The sequence below is a fragment of the Balaenoptera musculus genome, chromosome 2 (assembly GCF_009873245.2).
Source record: "Balaenoptera musculus isolate JJ_BM4_2016_0621 chromosome 2, mBalMus1.pri.v3, whole genome shotgun sequence".
Taxonomy (NCBI): domain Eukaryota; kingdom Metazoa; phylum Chordata; class Mammalia; order Artiodactyla; family Balaenopteridae; genus Balaenoptera; species Balaenoptera musculus.
Window position 1 is genome coordinate 5,410,021 of NC_045786.1, and position 25,950 is coordinate 5,435,970.

Genomic DNA, 25,950 nt, shown 5'->3' on the forward strand with positions numbered 1-25,950 from the left:
CAACCAGCTGGAGGAAACTTTGCAGTTGTGTTTAGTTTGGGGTTTTGGGAAACGTAGGTCACCATGAAGTCTATCTGGATCTAGATATAGGCTTTGTTCTGATAGCAGATACCCTAAATATCAAACCTGGGTTTGGGCAAACTGCAGTTTTCCTTTGGCTACCTTAGGTCCCTTTAACGCTAAAAGCTTTAGCAAGATGGAGTCTTCCTGTGAGGAGGCTTGAGAAGGAGCGCAAAGAAGCAGATCATCCACATATTGCAACAAAGTAGTTGAATCTCTAGAGAATTTTGTATCATCCGGATCAGCCTTCAGGATTCCTGAGAAATAAGGACTCTGAGTAGAACCCTAAGGCATTACTGTCCAGGTTAACTGTTTTTCTTCCCAAGTAAAGGCAAAAAGGTACTGGCTAGCTTCATAAACTGGAATACTAGAGAATGCACTGCATGAATCAATTACAGTAAGGAATTTGCTTCCAGTTGGAATGATGTCAGTGTCATATAAGGGTTAGGAACAACAGAATGTCAAGAGATAACAATGTTGTTGATTGTTTTGAGATCCTAGATAAACCTTCACCTTTGACCTGTAGGTTTTCTCACCAGTAAAATGGTAGTAGTGTTTCAGAGCACAGTACAAGGGATTATGAGGCCTTGAGCCTTATCATTTTCTATTAGGGGTTTTATGCCTTGAAGATCTGTTTTTAAAAGGTGTTTGATTAATTCTGGGAAGAGGTTTTGAGGGGTCTACTTAAATCTTGATGGGAGGTTTGTTGTGAATTTTGTTGTTGTGAATCTCCAGAATAAGTTGGAGATTCTGCCCATAAGGAAGGTGGTAGCTGATTCAGTAGAGACAAATGATAAGTATTTCCAGAATCAGCTCTAGTACTATCAGAGGCAAAGGCCGCTTTATAGTAAGGGGTTTGAGCACGGAGAGTGTGGCTCTGGTGTCAGTCAGGACTGGAAGAGCTTCATCCCCAACCTAGAGAAATGTTTCTCCATGCCAACTAAGAGGGAGAACTGGGGAAAATCCCTGTAGTTTCTTGGAGCCCCTTCAGTGAGAATTGGGAGGATGTTGAAAGGCTGCTTAGAGGGCTGAAGGCACCTGAAGCACTTAAATTTGTAACAATCTCTTTTCCAATGTCCTGGCTCTTTGCAATAATAGAGATTAGTAGGGTTTTGGTTTCATTTAGGAGCCTTCATTTGCTGGGGTTGAAGATTAAGAATTTTGACAGTCTTCCTCTGAGGTGCCTCATCTAGAGTTTGAGAGAGCTGGTTTGCCACACTAACTAAATCTGGAATAGATATAGTTTCCCATTCCATCCTGGTCCTTTTTCCTAGAAGGGAAAGGTCTCATTTCAGCCCATTAATAAACATAGAGTTAAAAACTACCTGGGTAGAATCAACATCTAAAGGAAGACCAGAATTTTCTTTAAAAATAACCTGAAGTTGATTGTAATAATCATGAACAGTTTCATCAGATTTTTGTGCGTACGCCTGGATTTTGTTCCAATCAACAGGTTTTGGAGAAACCCTAGGAACTGCTTGATGAAGCTGCCTAGGGATTGGCCGAGCCTGATCATATAATAAGATAGCAGGCTGGGGACTTCCTTCGTGGCGCAGTGGATAAGAATCTGCCTGCCCATGCAGGGGACACAGGTTCGATCCCTGGTCCGGGAAGATCCCACATGCTGCGGAGCAACTAAGCTCGTGCGCCACAGCTACTGGGCCTGCACTCTACAGCCCACGTGCCAACTACTGAGCCCGCATGCTGCAACTACTGGAGCCTGAGTGCCTAGAGCCCGTGCTCTGCAACAAGAGAAGCCACCGCAATAAGGAGCCCACGTACCGCAACCAAGAGTGGCCCCCGCTCGCCACAACTAGAGAAAGCCTGCGCACAGCAACGAAGAGCCAACACAGCCAAAAAAAAAAAAAAAATTAAAAATAAATCAAAAAAAAAAAAAAAAAAAAAGATAGGAGGCTGGTCTCCCAGCTGTAATTCTAGAGACCTTTTAGGATTTCCCCCAATTAGTGGTTTTCATCCAATGCTGACCCTGGCCTTCACTGACCAGCATATGAACTAGCTGATATAAATCAGAGAAACCAGGTTGACAAGTTTGAATGACTATATTAAATTTTCCAGCAATTTGTGAGCATCTCCAGTTACTTTGGGAAAACCTTTGACTATGGATTGCAGTTCAACTTTAGTCCAGGGAGTACAAAAAATTAAGGGTTTAGCCTCTGGATTCTCAGAAGGCTTAATTTTTTTTTAAATAGATCTTATTGGAGTATAATTGCTTCACAATACTGTGTTAGTTTCTGTTGTACAACAAAGTGAATTGGCCATATGCATACATATGTCCCCATATCCCCTCCCTTTTGAGCCTCCCTCCCATCCTCCCTATCCCACCCATCTAGGTCATCACAAAGCACTGAGCTGATCTCCCTGTGCTGTGCTACTGCTTCCAACTAGCTATCTATTTTACATTCGGTAGTGTATATATATATATGGATGCTACTCTCACTTCACCCCAGCTTCCCCCTCCCACTCCGTGTCCTCAAGTCCATTTTCTATGTCTACATCTTTATTCCTGCCCTGCAACTAGGTTCATTAGTACCAATTTTTTTTTAAGATTCCATATATGTGCGTTAGCATACGTTATTTGTTTTTCTCTTTCTGACTTAATTTACTCTGTATGACAGACTCTAGGCCCATCCACCTCACTACAAATAACTCAGTTTTGTTTCTTTTTATGGCTGAGTAATATTCCATTGTATATATGTGCCACATCTTCTTTATCCATTCATCTGTTGATGGACACTTAGGTTGCTTCCATGTCCTGGCTATTGTAAATAGAGCTGCAATGAACATTGTGGTCCATGTCTCTTTTTTTTTATTATTATTAATTAATTTATTTATTTTTGGCTGTGTTGGGTCTTCGTTTCTGTGCAAGGGCTTTCTCTAGTTGTGGCAAGCGGGGGCCACTCTTCATCGCGGTGCACGGGCCTCTCACCACCGCGGCCTCTCTTGTTGCGGAGCACAGGCTCCAGACGCGCAGGCTCAGCAGTTGTGGCTCACAGGCCCAGTTGCTCCGTGGCACGCGGGATCTTCCCAGACCAGGGCTCGAACCTGTGCCCCTGCATTAGCAGGCAGACTCTCAACCACTGCGCCACCAGGGAAGCCCCCATGTCTCTTTTTGAATTATGGTTTTCTCTGGGTATATGTCCAGGAGTGGGATTGCTGGGTCACATGGTAGCTCTATTTTTAGTTTTTTATGGAACCTCCATACTGTTCTCCATAGTGGCTGTAAACAGACATATTCTGACAAGTTCAGAGGAAACGGGAATGGGAAGAGTTTCACATGGGGAAGCTCGGTAAGAGAATTAGTATGGGGTAATTGGCAGTACAGAGGAGGCATAGGTGGTGTAGCAAGGAAGGAGGAAGATGGCCCCGGAGATGAGGTCTGACCATGAGGAGCCAATGGAGAGACCAGATGGTGCTGGAAGAAGAGCCTGAGGCGTTGGGAGCCATTTTATCTCTCATTAATGTTTGCCTCAGTTAGCCTTAAAATCTTATTTTGTAGAGAGGCAATTCTAGGCTCCAGATAATGTTGGGAAGCCTCAAGATACCAAAGTAAGTATTCCACTCATTTCTGGAAATTTTTGAGCTATTGTAGTCTACTTTGGTTCTAAGAAAATTGAGTTTGGGGATTTCAAAAGTTCCCCATAATAGCCATTGATATCCTAAATTGCCTTTGATCGGGTTGGTCCATTTAGTTAGAAATGTGCATGAGGAAGGACTTTAGTCTTAAATATCAGATCTATCAGAGTCCCTGTTGGGGGTGTGGGTACTCTCAAAAACTGGGCTTCCATTTCTCAGAGGTTTTTCTCTAAAGTAAAAGGGCAATTTTCAAACATTTTACAACACAAACAGCTCAATTCAGACAGCTTGGAAGCCTGAATAACAGCCAATTCTAAGGAAACGTCTTGGTCCTAGAGGAGCCAGGCCAAAGGTTTTTTCAGCCAGTGTCCAGAGAATAGCCCTTTGCAAAGGAATATGCTGAAGGCTGGACAAAAACTGGCACAGTTTCAGTGAAACAGCCCCTGCTCCTGAAGGAATGGGTCGAAGTCTAGCCAGTTTCAGTTGAAACAGCCTGATCTCAAATCAGAAGTGCCAAGTGAATACTCACGTACAGAACAAAGCATTGACCAGAAAGATGAAGCTTTGAAACAGATTCCGAACAAAACCTGGACAGCTTCAAACACTAAGAGAGTGTGAGGTCGGATCCAGGAGAAGGACATACCTTTAAACTCCAGGGTTGGTGAGAAAAACAGTGAGTGACAGTGGGCTGGATTTGTGGGTACCATACCTGTTTGCTTATCGAACCAATGAAATGTTGATCTGAAATAAATAGAATGCCAGATATTTCTCCATCAAAGATGGGTTTATTCAGGGTCAGCAGAGAATTGCAATTCAGGGTCTGCACCTGTGGTGAGCCCCTGCAAGTCCCTGCACAGCAGGAGAAGGAGGATGCTTTTATACAGGGAAAAGGAAGCTGGGAGGGCTGCAGTAAACAAAGAGTCCATGGCTTCTTATTAGCTGAGACCATGCCAAGAAAGAAGAGGAGTCTTTCTTCTTCCTCTTGGGCTCTGCTACCTTCACAGGGTGTGAGAGCTCCTTCTTCTGGTTTCTCAGCTTTGTATAACTGAGGTATCTGTTTATTAATTTTTTACAGAATTTAGTGGTTGATTTGTAAAATCACTCTCATGTTCCTTGTTGAACTGTAAGCCTTTTTGAATATGGACTATGGACATGCAATCAACAGTAGGATCCTGCCACATTCTGAGTGGTCTTAGGTTAAATTAAACAACAATAATATATTTTCTGGAAGTTGTTAGTGAAAAGCACATGGTAAGTGAAATGGGACCTTTTAATACCATCAGTAGAGAGATACTTGTGACATGCCACACTGGTAATGAGTGCTTAATAAATATTGGATGATAAGACATTGGTATTTATAAATTTATTTATTTATTGGATGCATTGGGTGTTCGTTGCTGTGTGTGGGCTTTCTCTAGTTGCAGTGAGCGGGGGCTACTCTTTGTTGCGGTGCACGGGCTTCTCTTTGCAGTGGCTTCTCTTGTTGTGGAGCACAGGCTCTAGGCGTGTGGGCTTCAGTAGTTGTGGCTCGCGGGCTGCAGAGCGCAGGCTCAGTAGTTGTGGTGCACGGGCTTAGTTGCTCCGCGGCATGTGGGATCTTCCCGGACCAGGGCTCGAACCCGTGTCCCCTGCATTGGCAGGCAGATTCTTAATCACTGTGCCACCAGGGAAGTCCCAAGACATTGGTATTTAAATTGCCATTTTAAATTAAAAGTTATTTGTTTTACTGTATTATAGATTATTGGGCTTTGGTTGGGGTTGATAATTCTGTCTTGAAAAGAATATAAGAAGTAACTTGCTTGGAGAGAAGAAGATTGTTTTGGAGACACTGCTCTGTTTATTCAGAAAAGTCTTGCTCCTCTTCTAGACATGTCATTCTGTGCATCAGGAATGGATTTTTAAACATGAAAGAGAAGTCCTATTTGTGGACCACATTCAAACATCTCAAGTTACTTTCTTTTAGCCCATCAATCAGACAGTGCCTCTTCAGGGTCCAGCTGGCATTGTGTCAAAACAAAGACACCCTCTGAACACCTGAAAGGCAATACAAGTTTAAGTTGCCACGTGGGAAAGAGGTTTTGTTTGCTTTTGTCTTTACTAAAAGCATAAAGTTTTGTATGGGAAAAAATATATATATATATATGTGACCATATATATATGACTATATATATATATATATATATTTCTTTATTCAACAACTATTTATTAAGCCCCTACTTTATACACATAAGCACTTGTTACACCCTTGCTAGATGCTTCATATATAAAGCACATGTTACTCCCATAATTGATGTTTTATATCCAATGATGAATAAACCATGAACATTGTTCTTATGATAAAGTCCAAAGTCCTTCACATGGCTTAATAGGCCTCATAATTGCTAGATCAAAGGACTTTTCTGGTCTTTTTCCTCTTGGTCTTTACCACATTCACATTCTTGAACAATCTGATGTTCAGTGGTTCTCAGGAACTGGGCCAGGTACTGGGAATGTTTAAGACCGACAAGATCCCATTTCTTGTTAAGTTACTAATAAGTTAATGTCAAGAAGCTATTTGTTTAAAACCTAAAGAGATTCATTTCATCTAATCATATCCATATAGGGCCATAAGTGTGATTAAAGATGTTAAATTTTAAATGTATACCACAAGGCTGATGCATACGTGACGTTCAGTGAATGTTAAATTCTCTCACTCTGCCATTTCTAAAGTATCTTGTGTGGCAGTTCAGAGTTAAATGCAAATGAACTACACTGGGCTTTCCTCCTAGAGGGTGGAAGATAAACACAAAAAGCCAGTTTCATTCATTTTACTCTTTAGTGGACACTAAATCCTGATTATTGCATAAACAAATCTTAATGCTTCATCTTTTTCCTTTCTCATCCATAAGAAGTTAATTTTGATTATTTTGTGTTCCTTGCTTGAGTTTTATTTTTAAAGTATAATCTGTGGAATGCAAGATGCTCCTCTCTATGCAGATGATAATGAGAAGGGCTTTATGGCCAGGCCTCTGAGTTATTTCTGCCCTGGTCTAAACTATATCCAGATGGGTGCTTGGAAACTTCCCCTGGGGTGGGTGAGAAGCATATGAAAAACATATGGAATATGTCAAGTTCTAAAATATGGGGTTTGAATTGTGGACACGGTGGTGAAATCGAGTAGGGAGAAAAGCTGGAGAAATTATGGTTGCATCTATAACACAAAAGGAGGGGGGAGAAATAAAACCCCAAAAGAATTTTTTTTATAAAACAGATATTTAAAGGAATTAACAGAAAATATATTTTATGCTGGCAGAGTCCTTTTAAAATGCTATTGATCTAGGTTCAAGAATCAAAATGAGATAATGAGAAACAGTGATTGTACTATTTTTGTTCCACATCATATTTTTACCAGCAGATCTGAGCCAAAGTGTTTGGAAAGAGGATGGATTTGCTTATAAAATGAACTGGACTAAACCAAAGACTTCCAAGAACAATAAAACTTTTTAAAAAGTCTAATTTGATTCTTACAGGTATCATCCTACCATCCTTTCTAATGAAATGTCTTTTGTGACATTTAGCATTGGATTATACCAGTCTGGTACAAAAAACCAGAAAAACCTTGCACTTAGTGATCGTCTAGACCATTGGACCAAACTTTATTGTGCATGTTGATCACCTGGGTTCTTGTTAAAATTCATATTCCGATTCAGCTGGTTGGTGGGGCCTGATGCTTCATTTCAAACAAGCTCTCGGGTGACGCTGATGCTGTTAAACCACGTGCAGCATTTTGCGTAGAAAAGATTTAGGGGCAATTTCATATAAATCGCCTGCTGAGGAGAACGATCACCCCTTCTTCTTTCTTCTGAAAATCAGAAGAACTCAATTTTAGCGTATTGTACATTGTTGATAATGTTATGATGATCATAATAAAGCTGAGCCTGAGTTTAAGAGCCAAACTTGGCAACTATTCTAAGGGTGGATTCAGAACAATTATTTGGCAGAAATGATTGTAGATATGAACTTTGTCTCATGAAGCATTAAGTTGTCAAGGAGGACAGTGGAGGTAAGACAAATGTGTGGTTTGTTTAGCCTGATGTGGATCTTTCCTGATTTCTTCTGTGCTCGGTTATCAGTCACAGCTTGCTGCTAAGACTAAGTCTGAAATACAGATCCAGATGATCTACACTGTAATAACCCACCTTGGTGGGATTGTGAGAGCCACAGACTCACTGTCTGGCTAGAGACCTACCAGCGCTAGTATCTGGCTTGAGAAGCCAGTGGTAGAGCAGAGCTGACCAGTTTGCTGCAGGGCTCTGGTCGGCAGTGAAGGCTCAGAGGTGAGCCTGATACATTGATCCCTCACCTCCCAGTGAGGTCCCAGAACCTCCAGGCTGGTCAGCTGTACCTTAAGCGTCCCAACCTGTTAGCTGAGATAGAGCCCCGGGAGGGCGCTGTACTTACCATCATGTGAAGTCTTGCTCACATAATGTTGAGCAGTGACTGAAAGATACACAGCAAGGAAGTAAGTTTTCTATTCTCGAGACATTTTTTTTCCTTCCCAGTAGTTTTTTTCTATAGTCTTACTAGGCCATTCTTTCTTCTTCTCTTTATCTTGTCCTTCTTCTTCTCAGCAAAAATTTCTTTCAGTTACTTCTGAAAAAAGAACTGTTTGCACTCAGTTCATTTACTTTAAAAAAAAAATTAAATTGCTTTTATATTTAAAAATTAATTTTAAATAAATAAAATATTACAGGGCAGCGTCACATTCCCTTACCTTCTCATCACAGAGATGACCCGTATTCTGAATTTTATGTGTATCACGTCTATGCATGTCTATATCCTTTTATTATATATATGTATCAATAATATGTATATACATGTCTCCATACACACTACATAATAGTGCTTTCTGTTTTACATTTTACATAAGTGCAATCATACTTACTGATTTTACTGGAAATACATTGAATTTATAGATTAATTTTGGGAGAATCTTTATTGACTTTTCATACTGAACTTGGAGTATCTTTCCATTTATTCAGTCTTCTTTTATGTCCTTCACTAAAATTTCGTATTTTTTCCATAAAAGTCTTATAGATGTCATGTTACATTTATTCCTAGGCATCTTATTTTTTGTTGCTATTAAAAATGGCGCCCATTTAAAAATTGTGGATGTACCCTGTCCACCTTACCTAAAATAACCCTCCTTAATCACTTGGTTTTTTCCTCCTAGAGCATATCACTACCTCATTATATTTCTATCTATTTGTTTCTTATCTGTCTCTCCTTCTAGAATGTAAGCTCCCCGAAGGAAGGAACATTGTCTGTTTTCTTCATTGTCCTCTCCCAGTGTCTGGCAATATAGTAGAGAGACAAATATTGTTGAATGAGTGTTGACTAAGTTACATCTCGTAAATTTTCATTTGCTGGTATAAGGAAACCCTATTAAATTTTGCATATTATCTTATCCTGCCACTGTTCCATTCTCTAGAAATGCCAAAAATTTTGTCTCTTGTCTGCTACTCTAACTTCAGTGCCTAGAAAAGGACCTGACATGTTAAGGTGCTTGGTAGATATTTATGAATGAATGAGTACTCTTGAATATTGATTTATAGCACTTCCTTTCCAATTCTTAAAACCATTCCCCCTTTCCCTGTCTTATTGCCCTGGAGAACCCTTCGGTATATTATGCAACAAAGTGATGAGAGCAAGGTTTCTTGTGTTGTTTCTTATTTAAAAGAAATGTTTAAAAACTTTTACCTCTAAGTATATTTGCTGTAGGTGTTTGGTGGGCAATTCTCATCCAGCTGAGAAAATTTCCCTCTATTCCTAATTTTCTAAGAGTTTTTTTTTTTTAATTAATTAATTAATTAATTTATTTTTGGCTGTGTTGGGTCTTTGTTGCTGTGGGAGGGCTTTCTCTAGTTGCGGCGAGCAGGGGCCACTCTTCATCGCGGTGCGCGGGCCTCTCACTGTCGCGGCCTCTCTTGTTGCGGAGCACAGGCTCCAGACGCACAGGCTCAGTAGTTGTGGCTCACGGGCCTAGTTGCTCCGTGGCATGTGGGATCTTCCCAGACCAGGGCTCGAACCCGTGTCCCCTGCATTAGCAGGCAGATTCTCAACCACTGCACCACCAGGGAAGCCCCCTCTAAGAGTTTTTATGATGAATGTGTGTTCAGTTTTAACGAATGCTTTTCTGCAGTTGTCACTGATTCTCCCTTCATATATTTTTGCATCTGTTTTTCTCTTTAAATCTTTGTGTGTACGTGTGTGTGTTGAATTGTTGTAATAGATCTTTTCATCTTAAACCACTGTGAGTCCAACCTTATTAAGATTTACATATTTTACAGATTGATGGATTGATTTAGCTAATATTTTATGTAAGATTTTTCATCTGCATTAAGTGAGATTGACTTAAACTTTTTCTTTCTTTGACCTCCCTTGACTGATTTTGCTCCCAAGGTTATATTAACTTCATTAAACAAGTTGGACTCTGTCCCCTCTTTTCTATTTTTTTTTTTTGTTTACAATATATACAAGATTAGGATTGGGATATTGATTTATTGAAGCTTTGGTAGAGTTCCTCTATAAAATAATCTGGGCTCAGGTATTTGTTTCCTTTTGTCTGCAGGCAATTTTTAATACTGATATTTATTGATTTAATGGTATTTTTAGGTTTTCCCATTTTTTTCTTCAACTAGTTATATTATTGTATTTTTATAAAAATTGTCTAAGTTCAAATTTAGTGGCATAGGTTTTTAGTAAATTTCATTATAATTTTAAAAATTTCTAGTATATCTGTTGTTTTGTCCTTTTCTTATTAGTAATGTTGCTCACTTAAGCTTTCTTCTGTTATTGGTCAGTCTTATTGGAGGTTTATACTTTGTTAGTCTTATCAAAGGAATAGCTTTTGGTTTTTTAATCTTTTCTAGTATTTTCTACATTTCTGTTTCACTAATTTCAGATGTTGTGTTATTTCTTCTACTTCCTTTATGGGGTTTGTATGTTTGTTTTTTGTTTTACTAACTTCTGGGATTAGACATCTAGTCCATTTTTCTTAGTATTAGTTCTTTTTTACCATAAACATGTAAGGCTATAAATTTCCCTCTAAATAATGCTTTGACTACACTCCCTAAGTTTTATGGGCCCAGCACACTTCTACTGCTCAACTCTGCCTGTTTTAATACATAATGTGTTCACTCTCATTCAGTCCTAGATATATTCTAAATTTCCATTATGATTTCTTGTTTAACACATGGTTTATATAGAAAGTTGTTTTACATATCCAAATTACGGGATCTTTTTGTTATCGCTATATTACCCTGTTCTAATTTTATTCTGTAGTGGTCGGAGAACGTATTTTTTTAAAGTTTTAATATTTTCTGAGATTTGATTTGTTGTCAACTATATATTGATACATTTTGATGCATGTTAATGGGCACATGAAAAATATAAATATAGAGAGTTTATAAATTCTAATTGTTGGGTGTTATAGAAAACTTGTTATTGTCTTGTTATTATTGTAATTCATCATCTTATGGAAATCACCAAAAATTATCTAATTTACTCCTTAATATGTGTGAAAAATTATCCTATAGTGGACCCTCTAAAACTGCTCCTTTAAAAGTTACTAATTTACTTTGAGTAACCAAATCCTATAGCCCAACAGTCCCCAACCTTTTTGGCACCAGGGACTGGTTTCGTGGAAGACAATTTTTCCATGGACTTGGTGCGGGGGTGGTGGGGGGTGGATGGTTCAGGCGGTAATGTGAGTGATGCGGAGCGATGCAGAGCAGCAGATGAAGCTTCATTTGCTCGCCCGCTCGGGGGTTGGGGACCCCTGCTATAGCCTGTTCTTAATCCTGGATCTTTCTGTCATATGACACCCTTCATCACTCTCTCCTTAATTTTCTCTTGGCTTCTGTGACATGACACTGATCTTGTTTTTATCCTACTTTCCAGACTATTCCTGTGTTTATTGCTTCCTCTTCCTTTCACTGAACTCAAAATATGGGTGTTCCCTAAGCTTCTGCTCTTATCTTTTCTCTCTCTCTCTTTGTATCACTCTCTACTTTTTCATTTCTAAACCCCCAATCTAGCCATGTTTTCAGCTATTTTCATATGTGTACAGGTGATTTCCAAATACAGCCTCAGAGTCTTTTCTGAAGCCCAAACTTGGCACCATGAATTGGGTTGAATTGGCTTTATACTTGTGGATCCTTCTCTGGACCATCTCTTCTATTCCATTTATCTATTTGTCTACCCTCCCACCAACACCATATTACCTTGATTATACCCAAGTTTTTTAAGCATTGAGGCCAATTTTTAAAAGCATTCATTTAGCATCTACATGTTCCAGACACTTTATATATGTGACTAATGACAATTACATGAGGTAGATCTTATTTCCCACCCTCCATTCCCCCATGTCATCATAATTGCAGAATATAAAGAAGTTGAATATGCCATGCTTAAACACTAGCCTGTTTTAGTGCAAATGCCATGTTTTTTCTACCTTTACAGAAATTAAGTACAGATGCCTTTGATTGGCATTTAAGCTCTCCCAAAATTAACCCGTCATACTGCTCCAGCTATGTCTTCTAATGTTTTCTTAAAGGTACTCAGAATTCTAACCAAACGAGACCTCTCACAGATTTCTAAATATGTCCCACTCTTTCTGCATATGTGCTTTGGTTAGCATGCATTCCCTACCCACCATTTTTGCACCTTAAATCCAGCTAATGTTTACATTTCCATCTTAAAAAAAAATCTCTCCATCAAGCTATTACTGAACCTCACAATCGCATGTGATACCTCTGCCTCAAAATAGCTCTGATGGCATGATATTCTGCCTTCTAACATGTTTTTTTCTATCTTCTTACCCAATTTTCCCCCAGAAAGAAAACTCCCTGAAGGCAGTGTATTAATTGTCTTTGTATCTCTTGAATCGCCATTTCAACAAATTTGAGTGTAAGAAATGTTTTAAGTTAGCTAAAAGACACTGTGATTAAAGTTAAAGAAAAAATTTAAAAAGCAAACAGGTCAACCCAGCAAGTGATTCAGGATAATCCCAAAATTTATTTTGTCAGTTAAATCCCTAATTTTGTTTTGTCCAATCAGAACTTTCCAGGTGGAGGAGTCTCAAGACTGTAGCAGAGATTTTGTGGAGATCCGGGAAGGAAACGCCACTGGTCGCTTGGTGGGACGATACTGTGGAAACGTCCTCCCTCTCAATTATTCATCCATTGTTGGGCACATCCTGTGGATCAGATTTGTCTCCGATGGCTCAGGCAGTGGCGTGGGCTTCCAGGCTGCATTTACCAACAGTGAGTTGGTTCTGTTTTAGTGATGGCTTCCAGAATGTGTCCTACAAACTAGAAGGATAGCACTGTTTTCAGTAATGCATTAAGAACAATTCCCCTATATTTAATGTCTCTGTGGAATTACTTTACTATATTATGTACTAGAAAAATTAAATTATATATGAATGACTCATTAAGAGCCAGGGCGAGCATTCTCAGTGGTTCTAACATTCTTTTAAAGCTCTAGTGTCTACCTAATTTTAAGTTAAACATTTTTCATGATATTGCAATAGAGAGTTTTCTAATGTATCATTGTTTCAGTTTTGTATACTTATATCAAATGTGTTTCATTTGATCCCATAAACTCTATATTCCTCAAATTAAAAATGTTTACTCTGGTATAAACGAACCCATTTATGAAACAGAAATAGAGTCACAGATGTAGAAAGCAAACTTACGGTTACCAGGAGGAAAGGGGAAGGGGGGAGGGATAAATTGGGAGATTGGGATTGACATATACGCACTAGTATACATAAAATAGATGACTAATCAGGACCTACTGTACAGCACAGGGAACTCTACTCCATACTCTATGGTGACCTATATGGGAAAAGAATCTAAAAAAGAGTGGATGTATGTATATGTATAACTGAGTCACTTTGCTGTACAGCAGAAACTAACACAAATTGTAAATCAACTATACTCCAATAAAAATTAATTAAAAAAACACAAGAAACGTTTACTATTACTTTAGGATATTCCTAAGTGCTCAGATATTTGTAATAACAGGATATTCTTCTAATAGGATAAAATGTTAACTATTAATAGCTACTCTATATGTTGTTTGAAAATGTCAGTTTCTCTTACATAGTTAAAGAAAAAGAAACATGTTTCGTTCTTTTTTAACATGAAGTAAAATAGGTAAACCAAAATTATAGAATAGAGCTGGTAATACCCCTTCCCAAGTCCCCAAGTTCCCTGGGGTCTGGGAACCCAGTTTTACATGGGACGCTATTGCTTGTTTTCACACCATGTAGTCTTCTAAGGAGATGGAATTCCATTCACAATATCACCCTTCTCCAAAGAATTAATAGATAGCAGAGAAACCAAAAGGGAAGCAGTATTTCTTTCAGTGTTCAGAAAAGAAATTGCAGTCAATTAAAAGTCCATCCTTTTCAACACCCCTTGCCTTTTGTTTCTTTCATTTGACTAAAGAGCTGTTCTAAGTAGGTCTGATTTACTACTCTGTTTTCCTTCCTAGTATTTGGCAATGATAATATTGTGGGAACTCAGGGGAAAATTGCCTCTCCCTTATGGCCCGGAAATTACCCCCCCAACTCCAATTACCAATGGATAGTGAATGTGAATGAATCTCAGGTTATCCATGGTAGAATCTTGGAGATGGACATGGAGGCAACGCTCAACTGCTATTATGACAAACTAAAGGTGAGTTTCCAAGAGCAACTGATGTTTATACATTTTGGTGAATTGCTATTGGCAACCGTAGATCCAAGTTAATGTCTGTTCAAGCATTTACAAGTCATAGGGGATGGTCTACCCTACATCACGAATACCCCTTCCAGGTTACCCGAACAATGGTAATTCTGGTAGTATAATTATTATCTTTGATTCTGTAACTAACTTTTTTTCCGCGTTATTGTAATTTTTCTGTTGGGCTTTATCTAAGCATGTATATGTGTCTTAATTAAGAATTTATTCTATCTTATATCCCATTACCCTGTTTATTCTCCTGTTAGAGTGTTAAAAATTTGAACAGTCATTTTAAAATAAGTAAATATAAGTATATAAAAATTGTGGTGATCATTGCCATCCAGACATTGGCAACTGCATCAATTCCAGAAACACTATCAGATTATTTTTTATCCAGCTTTATTGAGGTATATTTGACAAATAAATATTATATATATTTAAGATGTCCAACTAGGTCTTTTGCTATATGACATTTTACAATTTTACATTGTAAAATAATAATCACAATCAAGCTAATTAACATATCCATCACCTCAGATGGTTACCATCTTCTTTCTTTGTTTCTGGTGTGGTGAGAACACTTAAGATTTACCCTCTTAGCAAATTTCAAGTATATACATGGTAATATTAACTATAGTCACATTGTTCTATATTAGATCTTCAGAATTATTAATCTTGCATAACTGAAGCTTTGTACCCTTTGACCACCTCCCTATTTCCCACTCCCCCCATCTCCTGGTAAACACCATTCTACTTTCTGCTTCTATGGGTTTCACTATTTTACTATCAGATTCTTGAGGGCCAAGATTCTGTCTTATTCATTTTAGGTCCACAGTGCTTCACATAGAACCTAGTACTTGATAGATGCTCAGTAAGTTGGAAATAATTATTAGCTAATTTGAAATCTGAGCTTATATAGTAGCTTCAATAGAGAAATATGTAATAACACTTATAACGAACTTGTTCAAATTATTTACAAGATGGAGGGGAGGATATGAAATGTGGTTGGAGAGATCCATCCACATGTGAAGAAAAAAATAAACATGCTCAAGACTATGTATTTGGAAACTATCACAAAATATGTCTCTAACTATGTAATCTAACATTTTCAACCAAATGAAAGAGATTTCTTGCATGCTTTGAGTATGCTGAGCCCTCACAAGCTGTGATTCTTTTGTTGTTATTAATTCTGCTTCTTTACTTCTTTGGAAATGTGAACTCCTTCAGGATACCTGGCCACTTTCTCTCATTAGACTTTTCCTTTTTCTTGTTACTTTTCCCCTTTCTTCCTAATTCCTCCCTTTTGAGGCCCCAAAGCACATTTAATAAGCACTGTTGTGCCACTATCCTCGTTCCTACTTTTCCACCCATAAATTTTACTGTAAATCGAATAATGAGCTATATCACATGGAACATGGTTACTAATATAATTCTGCAGGAAAGATATAGATAATTTTAAAACACATTTAATTACTTGCAATCATAGTTTATACTTCATGACACTTTCTATTTTAAACTGATATATAATGTTTACTGGTTTATCATTGTTTCCATGATGATAAAATTATAATAAGTTATCCTTTTGGTTTTCTATTTATGAAGAAAAATAGAGGTGATTGCCTGAGTTCAGTGCTCTATTATCTGTCTTTTCCATGCAGATTTATGATGGGGCTGGCATTCATTCCCGCCTGATTGGAACCTATTGTGGTACCCAGACTGACTCTTTGAGCTCCACTAGAAGTTCTTTGACATTTCAGTTTTCTTCTGACTCTTCAATCTCAGGGAAAGGATTCCTTTTGGAGTGGTTTGCAATGAATGCCTCTGTTGGACCTTTACCTACGATTGCTACAGGTGTGTTTGGTAATAAATGAAATTCTTTTTAGGGGCTGCTATGTGGAGAGTAATATTTCAAAGGTTCCTACTAATAAGGGCCAAATACACAAATGAATAAGAAAAGTAATTACAGTCTCAAAACCCTTCCTCCATATGTTCAGGTGTCCTTTTAATTTCATAAATACTTAAAGATTAGATGTTTATTTCAAAAAATGCTGGTTTTGCATTATATTTTCCATAATAATTAAGGGTTTGATGTCCATAAGATATTCTACTTACAATTTCTAGAAATCACTTTAGAGATCTCTGAAAGTTTGGTTTGCAAATACCACACTCACACACACACACACACACACTAGGATTAACTAATGGAAGTAACTGTTTTTCCTCTATGTTACATTTTAAGTGTGCCTTCAGAAATGCTTCAATGTGTCCTTAGCTGGTTGTAAACCCTCATGTTTCAAGGTAAAGTTGGCCTAAATTTTAAGCTTCATTTTACTATTTTTAAGACATTTTAAATTCCCTCAGTAAGCTGTGTTTTGGGAGACTGCGCTTTTCTTTTGAAAATTTGTTTAAACACTTTTGAATGGCTCTTGTGAATTTGAGGGTTGACATAGAATAAATTCAGCAGATATTTCTCATGGCATATTCTCACTCCTTGAAATATTTGATTGGGACATATTATCATAGGATCTCATTGAAGAATATTCAGACTTTGAACTTGTTCTAAGACTAAACAGACCCTAAAAAATTAGAGTCTGTTTGCTTCTAGCTTCTTGGGAATTTGTACCAGCAGAGATCACAGATGAAGGTGTAATTCATACTTATATTTATTTAATGCCTCTTAGCATTCTGTCCTGAGATGTTATTTTCACCTCTCTTGCAAGGTGCTTTCATAACATTGACTATGAAACTCTTCCTTAAAATATTAATCTATTTATCTAAGAGCAAAGAGCCATCAGCAAGATTGCCAAATGTAATTTAGAGCTATCCATTTAAGACTGGATAGCTCTTATAAGTAAACTTGAGTTAAGTTAAGCATAAACTTGAGTTTTATGTCCACAAATCTCAAGTTACAGAAGAAATCACTCATGCAAAACATTATATCAATAAGTATATTGTAGTACTCAAAAATAAAAGTTCTCTTCTCATACATATATTCCATAATTATGTGATTTAAGTAGATGAGTGAGTATAGTGTAGTATCATAGATCTCATTTCTCTTCATGAAAAACAAGCAAAGGAAAAAATAAGAGGATAAGAAAATTTTATGGTTTACTAGTTACCTAGTTGGTGTAAATGATTATCTCATGATCATAGCACATTCTGGCACTTTCATTAAAGTGAAAAAAAAGCTTACTGTTTTAAAATGTATTAATATATTGAACACTGTAACATTAGCATTCCTTATGCAAACATACATTAAATTTAATTCAACAAATATTTATAGAGGGTTTATTATAGACATGCTGAGGTAAGTGTATACCAACTAAGAAAGGAAACCAAGATATAATCTCTACTCTCCAAGAGTTTAAAAGTAATTGGCAAACATAAAGCATTCAGTTAAATAATGATAGAGTAACTAAATGATTAAATGACAAAGCAAAAAGCAGTCAAAGGAAAATAAGCCTAATGTGGACTAGAGTCATGTGAAGGAAATTAAACATGTCAAGTAGGAAAATATTAGCTTATCAGTCAGGACATATGTGGTTATGCTGCAGTAACAAATAACTCCAAACTCTGAATAGCTGAAAAACACAAGCCTTCTTACTCATTCATGTTACCCTCTTGGGTTAACTGGGTGTTGGATCTGACATTGTTTGGGACATTACCTGTGATCATGGCAAGAGGAAAGAGAGCCCTGGCATGCCTCAGTCTAAAAGTGTTCAGCTTAAAAGTGATACATGTCATTTTGCTTGTGATTCATAAAGCAGAACTGGTCAAATGGCCTCACCCAACCGCAGAAGTATGAGGAAATGCAATTTCACCATATGTTTGGAAGTGAGGAAAAATGGAATATTTGACAAACAGCACTAACAGCTTACAGTTAGTTAGTATGATAACTGCTTTTTAGAAATTCAAGATAAGAAATATTTTATGTAAAGGAAAATCTTAACATTTGAAGATATTGGATAATATTCGGATCTTATACTTTGAAATTGCTTTTACTTTATATTTTTTTTAAACTTCTACAGCCTATATAGTAATAGGATAAAGTAATTAGGACCTAGTCCTATAAATTTTACATTCATTTCTTGGTGGCCCTAGCAAGATTCAAACATGTATTGTATAAGAGTCATAAACTTCTGGAATGGTGGAGTAAAGGCCTCTGAAAATCTATTCTTGCAGAAAAACAATGAGAACACTGGCAAAAAAATTTTAAATCAACTTTTGAGAACTCTGGAAATTAATTAAAAATTGCAATAATTAAAGAATGTTTATTCAAGAAAAATGGTTCAGTCTGAGTGACAGTAGACAACTTTCTGGCATCTTAATTTTCCCTATTCCCATCTCTCTCCCTGTCCTAGCTTTGCAGTAACCTCACAATAGCCTCACAACCACATTAGCCATGAAAATCAGCAGGCTAACAGCCATTGGAAGGGGTGGAGTAGATCTGGAACTCCAGAAAGCATCCTATCCCTAAGGAATTGCTATTATTTAACCTGTCTGGCAGCTTCCTAGAAAAGCTGCATTCTCAGGACTTGTCTTCATCTGACCTGACTCAGTGTGCTCTGCGCAAAAGCCCTATCTCTGGGGGGTTTTTTAGAAATTGTCAGTGGCAAGTTATTTAACATCACAACTGCATGTGGCAGTGATTCCAGTTACAGCTAATAAGAGGCTGACCAAAAATGTAAAAAGAAAAACTGGGGAGTGATATATCCATAGGGGGCTTTGAAAAGCTTTGACATATTTCTGGGAACATAGAAGGCTCCACTCATGTGCAGGGCTATAAACATGCCCAACATGAGACCCAAGAAGGCCCCAGTCTCTCACCTCTGTAGGATCTTGAGGCTCTGTGAAAGTAGAAAGTGAATTCTAGGGCAGAGTTATAAACTGTCTTCTAGAGTTATATAGGCATATCCCAATACACACACACACACACACACACACATACACACACACACACACACACACAGTCACTCAGAAAAGTGAGAGAATTATTGGTTCAAGACATTTAAAGGAATCTCTGTTTAATCAGTTGTTGATCACTAACCTGAACACAGACTTTCAATGGTTACACACAACAATTAACACAGACATTACAGAATTAGTGCACAAAAGCCACTGAACAAAGAGCAGTGACAGCAAACTTTGGGGGAGGGGTTGATTTCCAGAGTTGCCACATTACATTGCTTAAAATGTCTGATTTTCAACAAAAAGTTATGAGACACATGAAGAAATAGGGAAGTATGGCCTATGCAAAGGAATATAAACAATCCATAGAAACTGTCTTGGAGAAAGCCAAAATGTCAGACTTACTTAACAAAGACTTTAAATAAGCTATTGTAAATATGTCAAAGAACTAAAAGAAATCATGTCTAAAGATTTAAAGAAAAGTATGGGAATGATGTCTCACCAAATAGAGGATATCAATAAAGTGATAGATATTTTTGAAAGAAAAAACAACCAACTAGAAATTTTGGAGTTGAAATTCACTGGGTGGGCTCAATGACCGATCTGAGCAGGCAGAAGAAAGAATCACTGAATTTGAATGTAGGTCAGTTAAGATTATCCTGTTGAGGAAAAGAAAGAAAAAGAATGAAGAAAATTATACAGAGCTTCAGAAACTATCATTTATACCAACATATGTATGCATAATGAGAGTCCCAGGTAAAGAAAGAGGGAAAGGGAAAAAAAGAATACTTGAAGAAATAATGTCTGTACACCTCCCAAATTTGATGAAAAATATTAATCTACACATCCAAGAATCCCCAAAATTCTAGGTAGGATAAACTCAATGAGATCTATACCTAGACATACTGCTGTCAAACTATCAAAGCTAAAGAAAAGGGGTTATCTTGAAAGCACGAAGAGAAAATCACTTATCTTGTAAAAACAATACTCAACAAGGTTAACATCTCATTTCTCATCAGAAACCATGAAGGTCAGAGCAGTGGGATGACATAATCAATGTGCTGAAGTAAAAAGACTGTTGATCAAGAATTCTATAGCCAGAAACTGTATCCTCCAAACTAAATAGAAATTAAAACATTCCCAGATAAATGAAAACTGAGAAAATTCATTGCAAGCAGACCTATGCTACAGGAAATGCTAAAGGGAGGCTTTCAGAATGAAATGAAATGACCCTAGCATGTCTTTACTGCTAGACAGTAGGTAGTGAAGACAACTACATATGTAAATATAAAGGCAGGATAAATGTATTTTCATCTGTAGCTCTTTTCTTCTGCTATCTGATTTAAAGACAGCTGCATAAGGCAATAATAATAATAAACTATGCTGATGGTCTTATAATGTTTAAATATATAATTTTATGACAATAATAGCATAAAAGATGGGGGTGGGTGGGAATGGAGTTATATTATAGCCAAGTTTTGTATACTATTAAAATTAAGTTAATATTAATCCAGACTACATTGTCTTAACTTAAGATGTTAATTGTAATCCTCTGAACAACCACACAGAAAAAACTCGAAAATATACAGTTAAATAAAGAACAAATGAATTAAAGTGGTATACTAGAAAATATGTATTTAACACTAGGACGGCTCTAACGAGTAAGACAGACAATAACAATTATTGACAAAGATGTGGAGGATCTGGGACCCTTGTACATTGCTAGTGGAAATGTAAAATCCTATAGCCACTTTGGAAAACAGTTTAGCAGTTCCTCAAAAATTGAAACACAGGGTTACCATACAATGCAGCAATTCCACTCCTAGTTATATACCTAAGAAAATTGAAAACATATGTCCACACAAAAATTTATACATGAATGTTCATAGAAACATTATTCATAAATAGTGAGAAAGAGGAAAGAACCCAAATGTCAAACAGCTGATGAATGGAAAAACTAAACGTGGTATATCCGTATAGTGGAATACTCTTCTGCCTTAAAATGAAAGAAGTATTGATACACGCTAGAATTCAGATGAACCTTAGAATATTACGCTAAGTGAACGAAGCCAGTCACCAAAGGCCACATATAGTATGATTATATTTATATAAAATGTCTTAAATAGGCAAATCCATAGAGACAGAAAGTAGGCTAGTGGTTTCCATAGACTTGTGGAGTGGAGAACAGAGAATCGGTGGTAAAGAGTATCTAGTTTCTTTCTGGGTGGTGAAAATATGTTCTAAAATTAGGTAGCAGTGATGATTGCAGAACTTTGTGAATATACTAAAAACCACTGAAGTATTTAAAAGGGTAAATTACTATTTAAAAGGGTAAATTTTATGGTGAGTGAATAATAACTCAACAAAGTTGTTATTTAAAAAGCAAAAAAACAAAACAACAAAAAAAGGCTGTTGTTATTATAAGCTCACAAACTTTTTTGAATGCTTCATTTCACCAAATTGAAAATTTTTTCAAAATTGCCTAATATAAATTACATGATGAATAGCTATGCTAAAAAAAGATGAAGACTAAAGCACACTGGAAACATGAACAAAGTTCTACCTTGGTAACGATAATAATAGGGTCTTCCATATGGACTTACTTCATGCTTGACAAATAATAGGCACTCATTAATAATTGGGTTAAGTGGTAAAACTATGGTGAAAAAAGTAGAATACAGTGTGTTTTTCTTCAAAAAATTGTGGAAATCACAGCTGTCTGAATCAGTGGATTTAATAAAATATGTATAAATTTCTTTGAGAAAATTGTTTTAATTAGTTGTTTCAGTATAGAACTGTGGCTTTCAAGTGAAATGCTACCTTCTTTTCTGCCAGAGGTATTTCAACGATGTTGCTTTTCATTCTGCAGGTGCTTGTGGTGGGTTCCTGCAGACAGGAGATGCTCCAGTCTTTCTTTACTCCCCAGGCTGGCCTGAAAGCTACAGTAACGGCGCTGACTGTATGTGGCTTATCCAGGCCCCTGATTCTACTGTGGAACTCAACATCCTTTCCCTGGACATTGAATCTCATAGTACATGCAGCTATGATAAACTTGTGATAAGAGACGGTGAGAAACGTTTAGAAAACAAAATAAAACAAAAAACTACCAAGTTTCAACCCTGACACACATTTAGTTACATTCAATTATAATCATACTTGTTTACTGCTTCCATCCATTTGCATGGAAATGCACAGGTATGATGGTCAGTGAAAGCATGAGATACTAGAATTGGCCACCATTTCTGCAGAACATAGGGAAAGCATTAATTAAATTGCCTGGAGCAAAATAATCCACACCCTATGTTAGGGAGAGCATTGTATTCCCAAGAGGAAACACTCTCTGTGGTTTAAGTAGGAAATTATAATCTGAGTTTCCAGGTTGTGCTGCTTTCTTGTTGAAAGGCTATGGAAATAAATCTTGATATTTTATACCTATGGCTTTAAGATCCAAGTGTGAAAAGTATTTAAAATTGCAATGTGTTCAAGTTTCTATTGTGTACTGAATCTCTGGGTAGAATTAAGGGCTAATATTTTTTCATCTTTTTCTCTGTACCCAGGTGTGGTATTGCTATGCAGTGAGTGAGGGATATAAATAATGCTTCAATGCAAGATGCACAGAAATGTGCTTCACGATTTGCATGGGACAGAGGCGAATAGGGAGGCCATATCCTTTAGTCAGTGTCTCTTACAGTGAGGTCCCCAGACCGGCAGCATCAGTATCACCTGGGAGCTTGTTAGACATGCAAATTCTATGCCCCACCCCAGACCAACTAAACTAGAAACTTGGATGGGTCCTAGATCTGTCTCCAGTTAAGGTTAAGATCAGGGTGAGGAGAGTAAGGCAGGATTGGACAAAGTACAGAGTCAGATCCTGTCTTTATTTAAAATTTTAATATTTTGTTCATTTTACATTAAATTTCAATTTTTGAAATATTGTACTAAAATATTTTTATCTTGACTTCTGAGGTCTCTGGCACCTCCTTAAGTCTTGCCCCCGATGTGAGGTGCTCCCCTCGCCTGACCCGGGTCCCTGCCTCCCGGTGGTAGAGTCTCTGAAGCTGGGGACCCACTGCCCTGCATGACACGTATTGCAACCCCAGTGCCTGCCTAGACAGCAGGTGACATCTAGTGAGGTGTTAAACTGGAGGACAGAATCAAAGGGGCAGCTACTAGGAGTGCAGGCTCGGTGTTATGGATCTTATTTTCCAAGAGATATGAGAAGCATAGAGTTTTCTATGAACTTCTCAGTTTGTTAAATTTTGGCGATTAATGAAAAATGCTTCAGAGCATTTTTTTTTCTTTTTGGACCAAAACATGTGTTTGATTTTGGCCCACTGGTGGCTAATGTACATTTTCATGTCCCCCTTATCCCCTTAACCCTAGACCCCCACTAAGTATAGTGAGAAAGATCAAATGGCAGAGGTGCTTTACTTTCCTTCTGTAGGAGCTGGGCAGTAAGTGAAGACTCAAGTCAGTCATACAAACATGATCAGATGGTAAACCATAACTTTCCCCATTTTTCCTATCAACTGTCTGCTCTCAGCACATTGCCCAGAGGAACTATCATCCTTCCTCTTTTTTTTCTTTCTTTAGGAAAGAAACGAAAATCAGTAGACCCAACTCAGTCTTATTGAGAGATAAAATATACACATGTGAAATAAGTAACAACATATAATAAGCTTCAAAGCTTTGTGATGCAGTTAATTAGAGAATAAGTCAACAGATTTGGGGTGAAATGTGTAGCAAAATAGCATAATGAAGATAAGAATGCAAAAGGAGTCACAGATAAATTTTTGAATGATAAAAAATGCAAAAGTTTCCAGAGGTCAGAACCCCTGTAAAGAATGCCTTTCCAAGCATCGTGTATTTATAGCTGTGCTAAATGAGTAAGTTTTAGGTTGTGGTCAATGTCAAAAAAGAATCATTTTGCTAGTTGAGTGAAAGGGCAAATTTCCTCACGTCTCATATTCTATTTTTGTCTTTTTTTAAGTTTCAAATTAATTAATTCTCTGCCTTAGGGAAAAAACAACGTGTTTTCCCAGCCAAGGAATCTAAGTCCTTGCTCCATTCAGGCTTTGACTGAGACAGTTGTTTTGATCAAAATTTATAATCAAGAGAAAAGCCAAAGGAAAAAGGGCCTTGGGGGTTACCCAGCTCCCATTGATGTCTCTGGAGGTGCACATTTGCTGACACCATCTTTTTTCATCCTCCACACATGGAGAGAACTGTGTTCTTGTAGTGGCAAAACAAACAATGAACAACAAAATAATGAAAGGAAAAAAGAAAACCCCACTGAAGGTGAAGGCAGACTTCTGGGCAAATGACCTTATAACATTAGCATCGGATCTGGGGCTGAAGAATCAACCTTATTATTTTTTTTTAGATACTTGACCTTCAGCAGTCAGAATAGTTTAGATCAGTATCTACTGCACATATCAGCGCTGGTCCTCAGTTACTTCCCAATCTCACGTCCTCTCATTTTGAGTTTTCGTTCCAGGAAGAACTGTCAGCCAGTTTTTGGAAAGGCAGTGGGAACTGGCAAAGAAGTTGTTATTAAAAAGGTTAAAGAAAAAGACAGGCGGCACCGTTACAAACTGGAGCCACAATGATGTAATCCCTGGAATGTCCCTGTATTTGGTAATCCTGCTGCCTCCTAGGAATGGGGATGTTTTGAGAATAATGTGTGAGGCACTTTGGCTGGGTTGCAATGATGGTGGAGGATACTTTTTTTACAAGATTGTTATTGGAGTTTAGTTGATTTACAGTGTTGTGTTTCAGGTGTGCAGCAAAGTGCATCAGTTATATGTATGCCTGTATCCACTCTTTTTTAGATTCTTTTCCCATATAGGCCATTACAGAGTATTGAGCTGAGTTCCCTGTGCTCTACAGTAGGTCCTTATTAGTTATCTATTTTATATAGAGTAGTGTGTCTATGTCCAGCCCAATCTCCCAGTTTATCCCTCCCCAACCCCCTTCCTCCCTGGTAACCATAAGTTTGTTTTCTACATCTGTGACTCTATTTTTGTTTTGTAAGTAAGTTGTGGAGGAGACTCTTAAGACATCATATTTTCGCACTGACATTTCCTTTCTTTGGTCATAGGAGACAACAGCCTGGCCCAGGAGCTAGCAGTTCTCTGTGGCAGAGAGATCCCTGGACCCATCCGGTCTACTGGAGAGCACATGGTGATCCAGTTCACCTCGGACTTCAGTGTAACCAGGGCGGGCTTTAATGCATCGTTTCACAAGAGTAATACGTTCTCATAGTTCTAATTCATTCCATCTCATCTATCTCTTGCTGTCTCCCTAATATGCTCTGCTCGTTTTTCAATGCCAGGACACAAGTTCTGAGTCAGAGCACACAGGTCTCTGCCCAGCCTCTGGGGGTTATCCTTCCCACCCTCGCAATATATCCAGAGTCCAACCACTTCTCCCCATTTCTACTGCTACCATCCTAGTCCAGGCATCTGTCAACCCTCCTTGGGCTCAAGAAGTCACCCCTGTACTGGAACTCTTGCTTCTGCTTTTCCCTGCCCTTCCTTAGAGTTTGAGTATTGCAGACAGAGTGAGTCTTTAAAATTTAAGTCAGATCATGCCATTCTGATGCTCAAAACCCTTC

The 25,950-nt window shown here is 37.7% G+C and overlaps 1 protein-coding gene across 2 annotated transcripts in view; it reads left to right on the top strand.

The window, feature by feature from the left end:
- CUBN (cubilin) overlaps positions 1 to 25,950 on the top strand; it is a 274,317-nt gene that overhangs the window by 157,960 nt on the left and 90,407 nt on the right. For both annotated transcript variants that reach the window (XM_036842057.1, XM_036842058.1), the window contains exons 38-42: positions 12,754 to 12,959; positions 14,197 to 14,381; positions 16,085 to 16,277; positions 22,204 to 22,401; positions 25,435 to 25,581. In XM_036842057.1, coding sequence (XP_036697952.1) covers positions 12,754 to 12,959; positions 14,197 to 14,381; positions 16,085 to 16,277; positions 22,204 to 22,401; positions 25,435 to 25,581 — 929 coding nt within the window. The remainder of the gene's footprint in view (positions 1 to 12,753; positions 12,960 to 14,196; positions 14,382 to 16,084; positions 16,278 to 22,203; positions 22,402 to 25,434; positions 25,582 to 25,950) is intronic.